The sequence below is a fragment of the Sciurus vulgaris genome (assembly GCF_902686455.1).
Source record: "Sciurus vulgaris genome assembly, chromosome: 1".
NCBI lineage: Eukaryota > Metazoa > Chordata > Mammalia > Rodentia > Sciuridae > Sciurus > Sciurus vulgaris.
The window spans coordinates 182,082,497-182,094,282 of record NC_136461.1 but is presented as its reverse complement, the minus strand read 5'-3'; the positions used below and the strand labels follow the sequence as shown (position 1 = coordinate 182,094,282).

Here is an 11,786-nt window from a genome sequence, read left to right as displayed (position 1 = left end):
CAGCCAGGGCTACTCACAAGCAAGAAAATGTCTTAAGTATTGTAATCCATCTGTGCTCCCCTTAGCTGAAAACAATAAATAAACCTAGGATCACCCCAAAGAAGATGCTGAAACACTGGAGAGGACTCTCAAATTACAAATTTCCTGGGTCTTTAACTCTTGGCTGCTGCAGTCCACTCTGGGTGGAAGAGATTCAAAGAAATTGCCTTGCCCTAGCCTTGGAACCACAGCTCAACAGCTTCCATCTCCTTTCCCCTTACTCCTTACCCCTACTCTTGCCTTCTGGTCTTTCTTCCTTTTTTTCCAATATGACATAAATACTTAGAATCTGTTTGGGTTTATGTCCCACCCTGCACAATAGCAATTGTGAGACCTTAGGCAAATTAGTTCTTTTTAAATAAGTTTTTTCTTCTGTAAAAATGAGGATTTTTACAGTAGGACTTACCTTTTCATGACATTAAGTCCACAAGGGATATTTATATATCATTGAGGATTTTTACAGTACCTTAAAAATTAATCGTGAGCATTAATTGAGTTATGAGAGCATAGAAGAAAGCCTGACAATAATGAAAACTATGTTATTGTTGTTTTGAGTCACTATTATTCACAAATTCAACAGGTATCAGATAATGCACTAAGCAGAGGTGATAAGTTGATGAACAGGACAATCCTGTACTCTCGATGGTCACATTTCTCTGGATTTTGTAAGAAAGGTTATGACTTTGGAACCCGCCCCTGAATGCAATTTTAGAAGTTACCATTTATTGTCTTTCTAACCTCGGATGACGCACTTAATCTCTTAGAGCCTGCTTCCTGATCTGTAAAATGAGGATTAATAAAATCTATTTTCAAAGATTTGTTTTGACCATTAAATAAGACATGAAATGCAAATTGCTTGGCACACACTGGAACTGAACATACACTTCTTTCCTCCCACCCTTTCCTCCCATCCCTTCCTCACAATCCTTCCAGAATCCACTCTCAGCTTAGAAGCCAGCACTTCTTTTGGAGTGCCAGCCTGGAGCAACTGGTTAGTCTTCAGCAAAGCGCAAAACCTAGACAGGAGGCATGGAGAGGCCGCTCCTGAACTACATCTCCCGGGATGCTCAGCAAGAGGGAGCGCCCCGCCCCGCCCCGCCCCGCCCCACCCGGCAGGGCGGGCGCTGCCCACCCGGCGGAGCCGAGCGGCTCGCAGAGGCTACAAGTGCCGCGGCTTGGGAAGGGGGCACTTTCTCCCAGAGTCCTGCAGGGGCGAGCGCGCGGTGCTGGAGCTGCACAGGTGACCGAGGCGGAAGGTGAGTGGCGGAAAGCGGGATGGGGAGGAGGCGCTAGGAACGAAGGAGAAAGCCTGCAGCCCGGCGGAGCTGGGGCGCGTGTCCCCACTCCCAGTACAGGTTCCTGCTTCGCCGCCCGGACATCGGCGGATGCAGCCCGACTGGGGTGCCCTGGGTGGGCGCAGACTTCACCCGGAATGGATTGATTGATCCTGCGGCGCGGGTGGGGGACTTTGCTGCTCGCGGCCGGTTCTTCCCGCACGGAGCGCGCAGGACGCATCCCCAGGTCGTTTTCCCCAGAACAGCCTCGCCCCAGTCAGTTTCTAAGCAAATTTTATGCCTTTAATTGACTGCAGAGAGACGAGGGAAAGTGCTGTCCCCTCGCTTTAAGGTGCAGTCTTCTTATCTGGATTTTAAAACATACCAAAGAAAAAAGGGGAGGATAGGAGAAAGACCTTTTGCTGGCCCCCTGAGATTATTCATTCTCCCCTGAGGATGGAAGCCCCGGATTACGGGGTTTCAAAGAAATCGACTGTACTGCTAAGTGTATCTCTCGTAGAACTAGCAGTCTCTCTTTTAAGAGGGATGGAGGCAAGAGAAGAGAATTGAGTGGATATTTTTCTCCCCCTTTGTTACACATTGGATGTCCTGTAAGGAACCCTGGCGATTATATCCAAAGTAGTCTTAATGTGATTAGTTAATTATGCCAAAGGTTAATCAGAGCGCCTAATGCCTGAGGGATCTGCAGGATGAGTCCTCATTTCAGTAATTGATGAAAGCTTTTACCAGCACTTTCCTCATTGAGGGATCTTTCAGGAGGGGTTTGTCCACTTGCTGAAGGAAAGCTCTGGTTCACTTGTGGTTTCCTTGCACTTAGTGGTTTTTTGTTTTTGTTTTAGGTGCAGAGAAACTCTAATAGGAGTTGTTTTTTAAAAACAAAAAGCAAATCACTGATGGATATTAGGAACTGTGTACGTATGCTTTAAGTTGCCAGGTTGACCTTAGGTGCCCAGTGTCTGAGTCTCTTAAGAGCTGTTGGAGCTGTGGATTTTGAAGAATAATAACTCTTGGACCTCTGGTCAAAATCTATTAGCACCCAGGGTTTGGAATCAAAATAAAAGGAGCCCTTGGTTAAAAATCCTATATTTAGTGATTGTGAAAAGTGAATTATTATTCTTCAGAAAGGCGATAGAGAAAAGAGAAAGATGGACAGGAGGTGACTTTCTGCCCAACCCAAAGTTCTGTCGACCAAGGCCTTATGCTGCAGTGAAGGAGAGGGAATGTCATGGATATAAAGTCCCAGATAGCCTTAGAAATAGCTTCTCACCTATTTGCCTGACAGGACTCTATGGGTTTATCATTTGTCTCTTATTGTCAGTTTACTTCTAGATTGGTTTTGTAAAACCAGTCTAGTTTCTTGTGCTTGTTAAATTGTAGGGGAGGGAGAAACTCTCCCACTGAGGCGCAGGGTGTGGGAATAGCAGACATGCAGCTGGAGCAGGCAGTGTGTATGTGGAGGAGTGGGCTGGCTCATGGCATTTTGCAGGGATCACAGTGAAGTGTGTGGTCTACACACTTTGGGGACCAGCACATGCTGCTCCCAAGAAGTGGTTAGGAGATGGGACAGAGTGGAAGTGCATGAACAAGCAGCGTATGATCTTGAAAATACAGGGCCCAGGGCCGTGTGACTTGCTTGTTGGATATATGAGGTGTAAGGTTGGAAGAAGTCGCAGACTAAGCCAGTTTTTTCACCCACTTCAGAGCTGCCGAGTCAACATGCCGAGCCCCTTCTCCTATGGAACCCAACAGATAGGAATATGAATTCTTTAAAGCTAATCTGTACCAGATACCAAAATGTGTTCTGAACTAAAGAGTGTAAACATGCAATCTAATCAAATTGTTAATAAATCTGTGCTTCCCCAAGTCCTCCAGAAATTCAGCAGCTCTTAAAAAGGGCTCCTGCCTTTCTCATTTGTGTCTTTCTACAGGAAACCTGACTTCTCATTTGAGGGATCCTGTCACAGGAATGTGTGAGTCCTTGGATAAATTTGGCTTGGTGACAGCAGTATGCTTTTTCCAGAGACACTGCCACTTCCTCAGTGCTCCTTTTCTGCCCTGACCTAAGGTCCTCAGTGTTAACCCTGTGGCAAGTCAGAGGATTTTCTCTTTTTATACTTTTCTGCTGCTTGGGACTCTTTCCCCTTTTGCCCCTTTTAGGAGGAACTGGGGCTGAGGTGCTGACAGCCAGGGCTGCAAAGAAAATGGGGACTTTAGAAGCAGCACTCCTGGCAGTACAGTCTTAGTTCTTGGGTTCTTACCTAAATTCATTGCTATTGGCAGAATTTCTAGAAGCTGCTGGGAGATATCTAACTGGCTCCCATGGAGCTTCACTACCTTTCTAAGAAGAGCAGCCAGACAGACCTGTGCGATGCCATGGATTGCAGTTCAGGAGGACTTCCTGGTGACCATGTCGATGTAGCAGCTATCAGGGCTGCTCTTTGCTGTCAAAAACACTGTACATCTACACCAAGACTAGCAGGGATGGAAGGGTCTAGACCCAGCCCTTTTCCAGCATCCCCTTCCTCTTCTCTGCAAGACAGTACTATTCAGCCAAACTTCTTCCCACCAGGACCCCTGGACTCAGGGAACAATCAAATAACAGCAGAACGGAAAGTCTGCAACTGCTGCAGCCAGGAATTAGAAACATCTTTTACTTATGTAGATGAGAATGTCAACTTGGAGCAGCGGAACCGTAGGTCCCCTTCAGCAAAAGGCAGTAATCATCCTGGAGATCTTGGCTGGGGAAATCCAAGTGAATGGTCCCATGAGGCTGCCATATCCTTGATATCCGAAGATGAGGAAGACACCAGTTCAGAAGCCACATCTTCAGGGAAGTCAATTGACTATGGTTTCATCAGCGCCATCTTGTTCTTGGTCACTGGCATCTTGCTGGTGATCATTTCTTACATTGTCCCACGAGAGGTGACCGTGGATCCCAACACTGTGGCAGCCCGGGAGATGGAACGTCTAGAGAAGGAGAGTGCAAGGCTGGGTGCTCATCTAGACCGATGTGTGATTGCTGGGCTCTGCCTCCTCACACTTGGGGGGGTTGTTCTGTCTTGCTTATTAATGATGTCTATGTGGAAGGGGGAGCTCTATCGTCGAAACAGATTTGCATCTTCCAAAGAGTCTGCAAAACTCTATGGTTCTTTCAACTTCAGGATGAAGACCAGCACTAATGAAAACACCCTGGAGCTGTCCTTGGTAGAGGAAGATGCTCTCACTGTGCAGAGTTAATTGTGATTGTGAATTTCTTGAGATTGCCTTGGCATTTTATAAGAAAAAAGTTTTTTGTTTTTTGTTTTCTCCTTAAAATTAACAGTGCAATTTATTTGCCTGGCCAGAAAAAGTTTCTCAAAACAACAGTCAATGAGTGTTTTTCATTACTTGTTTAGAAGAAGAACTACGTAAGTTGTTTAAGAAATCACAACCAGCTAAACCTATCTTTCTGAGAGCTGTAAACTAATCTTTAATGGCTATGAACTTCTACTTCTATAACAAAATACTTCTAATGACCCAATATACAAATGATTTCTTTTACACAAATATAGGATATTTTTCTTTGGCTACTAGGAAGTCCCTCACATCAAGGGATCAGTTGGCACCCTATTTTGTGAAAAATAAGCACTGATTGCATTATAAGGTTAACATTTAATTCTCAAAGGTGCTTATTCATTTTCTTGCTAAACTTTTCTTCTAATTTGTCTAGACACTAAAATACAGATTTTGGATGGTGTGAATATTTTGAGGCTTGAGAATGTTGGTTCTTTTTAAAAAAAAACATAAACATGTCAAATTTAAAATTATTCCTATATTCAGAAATGGCAACTTCATACATCATTGGAATAAACGTCCTAATAAAAATTATAAGACTAAGGTGAAATTAACTCAGTGTTAGTGCCAGATATTCACCAATGTCACATGCCCTTTTCTTTGAAATAAAATCAGTTGTCGATATAAATTTCATTTTCTGTTTTTGGTGTTGCCATCATCCTAATACCTGTGCTCTTGAAGACTCTGCTGGTTCTCACACACTAGAGAGACAGAATATGAGACTTTTTAAAGGTATCTACAGACACCTAACTTCTAGACAGGTCTGAGTCACGATTGGCTCTGGCATGCTCTCAGGTGACATACTGTTGTTATCTGGAGAAAACCTCCAGTACAATTCCAGGTAGATCTTTGGGAACTGTTCCTGGCAGGCTATATTACTTAGAGTAAGCCATCATCACCTCAGGAATCATTAAGTCCTCAGCCAAAAAAATTACAATAGAAAGAGAAAGAACAAAACACCCATTCAGTGGAAACTGTCCTCATCACCAGAACTCTCCTCCTAACAAAGGTCTAGCCATCAGTCTGAGCACCTTATAGTTGAGGCCTCAGTGATTGTGCTGGGGGCCTCAGAATGTAAGGCACCTGGTCTGTGAGAGACCTGATGGGCAGAGTGGCCACAACTTTGCAAGACACACACCCAGTCTCCACATTGACACTGTGCCTCTGCATGGCAGTAGTTCAGGAAGGGGATGGAGCATGCAGCCTCGGCCTTGCACAACTGTTCCTTGATTAGTCCCCTCACTACAAGTCCCTTGTGGGCAAGGGAAAGGGTTCCTGTAGGAGGGATGGGCTGGCTGGGAAATATAAGCTATGAACTTTATTTATCAGAAACAATGATAGAAGGCAGAATTATCTTTGAAGTAGGGGCATGACCAATTGAGCTGTCCGTAAGTGTCTGGCTCTGACAAAGGAAGGAGCCCGTGCTTGGAGACCAGTAGGGGCTCCTTTTGAGAAAATAGGATAGTGGGTGGAGGTAAGCAAGCCATTTGGCTCTTGCAGGTCATTCCCACATCCAGGGCTTGCATTTGAATTTCAGTGGTGAACCAATGCAGTTCCTGAGGCCAGATCCTCCTGTCTAATAGCTCAATCAAGCTGGTTCACTTACAAGCCATGGGTGGCTCCCTGTAGTCCCCACGTCTTGCTATAGGAGCTGTAACTTTTATTAAAGTATTAGGAGGATCAGTGGAATCATCTTAAAGAGGATTGGAACTGGGAATGGTGTGAGAGGACAGGGCCAAGGGAGTGAGGAAGTGATTTCTTTGTAGCTTCTGAAGCCCAGCTAATTTTAAGACCTGAAATCTGTGTTGTTACTGAAGACGGTGGAACATGTGGCTGACTTCAGCTGGCAAGGTGTGAGAGTCAGGATGTTGATGTGAGTGAGCTCTTAGGGATGTCAGATAGATGAGTGAGGTGCACTATGTGTTAAGAAGGGTTAAGGTGAGATGTGAAAAGAGGATGAGAGAGAGAAAACAGGTAGGTAAAAGAATTAGGTGATAACGAGAAATCTTTTGGACATGAGAGGAAACCAGATGTAGCTCAGTTGCCTTAGCCTACAGATGTATGTGTGTAATCAATATGTACTGGCTTACTGATTCAGGAAGAATTGGAACAATATAAACATGAATTTTTGTTTTAAAACTGGTTCTTTGTGCCCTTTATGAAAACTGTTTTCCTGTGACTTTCATGTCATGGTTTGTATTGAAGTCCCCTTATCAGCAGTATAAATTTTACATTCTGGAGTTTTATAAATTGTCCTGTTTTAGTCCACTCGGACGATTTTTGATGATGTTTAGGCAAGAAGGGAACAATCTGCTTGGATGCCTGAGTCTGAGTTGTGTTTAAGAAAGCACTTAAAATACATTTTTAAGTCTCCATGTTTATTCATAGAGGCTAAGTGAGATCAACTGAGTTTTGTTTTTATTTATTGGTGAGAGGATTAATTTGTCAAATGGGAAATCAAACTGAATAAATTTGTGGTCCAGTTTTCAGGTTATGATGGAGTATAAGTTTGAGAATCAAGTGTGAAGAGGTCTTTTCAATTCTATAAAATTGATGATAAAGGGAAAAAAGTGGAAGCTTTCCATTTGGAACTATTTAATGAATTTTGCAGTGCTACTAAATTATATAGATGTGATCTAAAGGCAATTTAAAAAAAAATCTATTTGGGAAAAGAATATATTAAAGAGGGAGAGGTAAAAGGAATAACCAGTTACATTTTCTGCTTTCTGAGAACTTTAATTTTCCTTAAAATTTAAAATTGGAAGATAGTAAATACTTATTTCAACATTTCATATATATAATATATATAAATATATATAATTATAATAAATATATGTAATATAATACATATTATATATATGTGTATATATATCTGCTTATGTTTTGAGAAACATGTTGCTTTTAAGATTCTACTTCTATGGAGGCAGACTATTATATTAAAATGGACCAATACAGAAAATCATCTGGATGACTCCTTTAGGCTGTGTTGACATAATTCAAATAATTGCCTTACTCAGCTTTCCCCAGGTATTCGCTTTGTGTTTTGTGTTGTTCTCTTCCAACCTGTCAGTGCCTAAATTCCAGAAGAAGATTACTTGAATTTAAAATGAAGGTCACACAAACAAAGAAAAGCCCTGAACTAAGTATACAACTGTTTCCAATCTGACAGAGTGTTTTTGGTGCTAGTAGTACTTAAGGTAGACTAGGTGAGAAATGTGCAAACGTTGAACTAATAGCTATGGTGTTAGTCTTAGATCCTTCATGAAGATTTATGACCTTATATCCATCTTTTCAACATGGTGCTTGGTTGTTATCTATGAAAGTTTTTATTGCTAGACCTGAAGAAACAAAACCTTTATAGATCTGAGGTCTTGAGTTTATTTACCTGGGTTTAGAAGCCTTACCTCAGTCATTGTCCTTATCTTAACAAGACAGCTCCTCCTTTAGCAGTGTGTTTGAACAGTGTGAGGACTAGAAAGAAAGCTGTCTTTCTCTTTACTATTGGCATCTGTGTACTGTTAATGGACAGTTTAAGTATCATATCTTTAATGACCCATTCCTTTTTAGGACATCTTAAGCTGTTTGTGGTAGAGTTTACAAAGAGTTTTCTTTGCAATGCTGTGTGCCCTTGCCAGCCACTGGGAGCTCCTGAAGCAAACTATATATGGTGAATTGGTCTTCTGTGTGAAGAATGTCTTCTTTCCAGGTTCCCTACTGCATCGTGATTTGTGGTTTAGAAGTTCACAGGATTGCTGTGAACCATAAAGTTTTTGGTGGTCAAGGGTACTTTTACCTACATGTCTGCTATGTCCCTTGATTCTATGTGGCTTAGGTACTTGACCTTGTTATCATAAGCTTTGCTGTCTGCTTAAAATCCGAGTTCATCCCCCGACACTTACCTGTTTTAGGAACCCAGTTTTGGGCCAGTGCTGGCACATATCTTTCGAGGCACAAGTTTTGATAGAGGGACTCCCCTTCCCAGATCATTTGAGCCTTCTCTTTGCCCTCTAGGGTAAGATCAAGTGAGTGAGTGAGCCACATGCCTATTGAAAATCAAGAATTAAGAGTCTAGCTGGGCATGGTGGTGCATGCCTGTAATCCCAATGATTGGGAGGCTGAAGCAGGAGGATCACAAATTTGAGACCAGCCTGAGCAGCTTAGCAAGGACGTAAGCAAATTAGTGAGACCCTTTCTCAAGATTTTAAAACATTTTTAAAAATAAGACTGGGATGTGACTCAGTGGTTTAGCATCCCTGGGTTCCCCTGGTACCAAAAAAAAAAAAAAAAAAAAAAAAAAAATTAAGGATCTATAAAAGCCCAAGCCCAAGTGGCTCTATTTTTTTGTTTGTTTTTTTGTTTTGTTTTGTTTCACTTTGTTACAGGCAGAAATTCTAAGTAGTTACATTTGAACATTTTGGGCTTCATCTTTCACATGAGCAATGGTAGGCACATACAAAACCTACCTGGATTCATCATCTAACATTTTTGTAAAAAGCATTCTATTTATCTGTTAGGAGAAGCTTTCTCAATCTGAAGGTCAGATTCCATTGTAGTAGTTAATACTGCCACAAGAAAATATGGTCTGACAAGAGATTAATAATCTCAGCCAATGGTTCACCTGTTACAGTAAGATTAATACATTAACTAGATGCCACAGCAACAAAGGGATAAGACAGATTCTTACAGTTCTCTGTAATAGGTTTAACCTTTCCTGGAATTGGACATAAAGAATGACTATGATGAGAAGAATTAAATGAAATCTCACTGGCTTTTCCCAGTACATAAAGGTTCATAAGACAGAGAATTAACAACATCGTTGTCGTTCTGCTGATTTTTAGCTATATCATTTCTAACTCATGAAAATGAGCATACATCTTGGGAAGTCATTTGTCTGACTATGGCATCGACACTGTAAAAAGAAAGATGTTATTTGAAACACATAAAACTGATTTCAAAAAAGTCTGTGAATTACACTTAAGAGTGTACTTGTGGTTTATGTTTGCTAATATGCAAGTTTCTGTGCACATATCTATGTATATAGGATATAGTTTATAGTCATGGAACTTTAATATCCCAAAGCAATTGTTAGAATAATTTTCTTATACGAATTGGGTATACCTTACTGTTGACTATAAGAATGAGAGTCCTTTCAAAGGTCATGAATGAAGAATTTGGAATCAACCTCAGAATAAGGTGACATAATTGTATAAATCTATTTTGGTTGTTTAACATCCCAAAAATGTTTACTGAGTTGCTTTCTTTTAATTTCTGGGTTATAGAAGTGTGGCATATTTAAAATTATTTTATCATGAATTATGATTTGATTACAGGGAAATATGGGTAGCATATTTCCTTGCTCCAAGTTTTCATAACTCTTCTGTTTCAGGAAGAGTCAGCCTTGTTTTCCCTCTGCCATCTTTAGATTTCTAGCCAGGCTTCAAACAAATGTCATGTAAGAAAGCAAAGATGGGTAATTCCTGTAGGTTGTATTTAGAGTTTTTACTCTGTAGTTTTTGTTGTGCTTTTAATTCTCCTTTTCTTGCCAAACAAAAATAATTTGATGTTGGTTGTGTGCTTTTTGATATTATAAGCAGCAATTATCAAGGTTATGAGCTTTTTCTTATGGCATTTGATGCTTTATATATTAATAGCAAGTGCATCATGTCATTTTAAAATAAAACTATTTATTAAGATGTTTCTATTGTTTGTCATCTTTTATTGAAGTCGGAATCTGATGCAGATTTGACCTTTTTAAAATTATGTATGAAATTATCTGTGCAAAAAAAGCATTAAAACTAATACCCTCAATTCTACTGTAGCATTCTTTTTGCTACCATATCATGAAATGATATAAACTGAGCCTTATTTATGTATTATTGCTTTTATGTATGATACAGTCAAAGCTATTTGGATTTCTCTGAATTACTCAGTATTAAACATAAGAGTGTTATTTCCAAGATATGGGTAAAAATATATGAATAGGTAGTTTTTAAAGAAACCACTTATCTAAAATTATAAAATGCTTTTAGGTAAGAAACAGATATTGAATTAGTGTATGCTCCTGCTCTTAGTCTTCTCTTAATCCAATTTTGATCTTCATTTTCCTTTGAAAGATGCATCACAATTTATATTATTAGGTGGAATTTTATCCTTATGTGTAAGTGCTGTCAAGGTCAAGGATTCTGTAAAAGACCATTGGAAGTGAGAGACCTCATATATTGTTTCACCTTTTAAAACAAAAATTGAATCAAGGTTCTCATCTATTACATGGGAAGAAGGGCTAGTTATTTCTTCCTGTGTATTTTTGGCTTGAAGTTCCTTTGTTTTTTTTTTTAACTTATAATTTAAGTGAAATAATAATAATTCCATGTTGTCCCTACATGACTCTTGTAGGTCAACAGGAATACTTTCAGGATCCAGTACCTTTTAAAATGTTGCTGGTTGCCAAGCTACAAGAAGAGAAAAGGTCTCAAACAGGCACTGTACCCACTCAAAATTGAGAAGCCAAGATGAGTTAGATAGCTCCATGCAAGACATGTGCCCTGAAATGGGGAGTTAGAACTATTTTCCAGGTGACACTAATGACTACCATGATTTCCAAGGTCTTTATTTTGTTCAAGCATCTTATCCTTATATTCTATAATGAGCACTTGATCAATGTAATACTTTTATACTGGGGGGAAAAATAGTCCTGCTAAAGATTTCTCCAGAAAAAATGACTGGAAGTTTTTATAGTTTGAATTTGGTTTCATACTTTGAGAAAACATAATTTGCTAGTTCTTTTATTTAAAAGAGGGAAATCATCACAATTTACCTTAATGATTTAATTAACCTACATGATTTTATAATATAGTTTTAGATAAAAATTAAGAGATTGAGCTAAAACTTATGCTTTTAACTCAGGGACAGGAGGAGGTACTTACTTTTTTGAATCCTTAATATGTATTTTTCAATTTATACCTTGCCTCATTTAATTCCCAACACATTCATGAAAAGTAAGTGTATAATCTGCATTCTCACAGTGAAATTTTGAAGCTGACAAATATTACATGACTGCCCAAAGGCATGTAACTAAAAGCAGTGGATAAAGAAAACCTAGGACTCTTTTCACTGGAAACC

General features: G+C 39.9%; 1 protein-coding gene across 3 annotated transcripts; it reads left to right on the top strand.

Moving 5' to 3' along the window:
* Positions 1 to 1,164: 1,164 nt before the first annotated feature.
* TMEM74 (transmembrane protein 74) lies at positions 1,165 to 10,569 on the top strand. Of its 3 annotated transcripts, XM_079149218.1 has the most exons (3): positions 1,165 to 1,295; positions 3,263 to 3,304; positions 3,615 to 10,569. In XM_079149218.1, the coding sequence occupies exon 3, from the start codon at positions 3,654 to 3,656 to the stop codon at positions 4,569 to 4,571; it is 918 nt and encodes a 305-aa protein (XP_079005344.1). In that variant the 5' UTR covers positions 1,165 to 1,295; positions 3,263 to 3,304; positions 3,615 to 3,653; the 3' UTR covers positions 4,572 to 10,569. The 3 variants fall into 3 exon arrangements, with proteins under 3 accessions (XP_079005344.1, XP_079005343.1, XP_079005345.1); XM_079149217.1 differs by having other exon boundaries at positions 3,263 to 10,569; XM_079149219.1 differs by lacking the exon at positions 3,263 to 3,304 and having other exon boundaries at positions 1,216 to 1,295.
* The last annotated feature ends 1,217 nt before the right edge of the window (positions 10,570 to 11,786 follow it).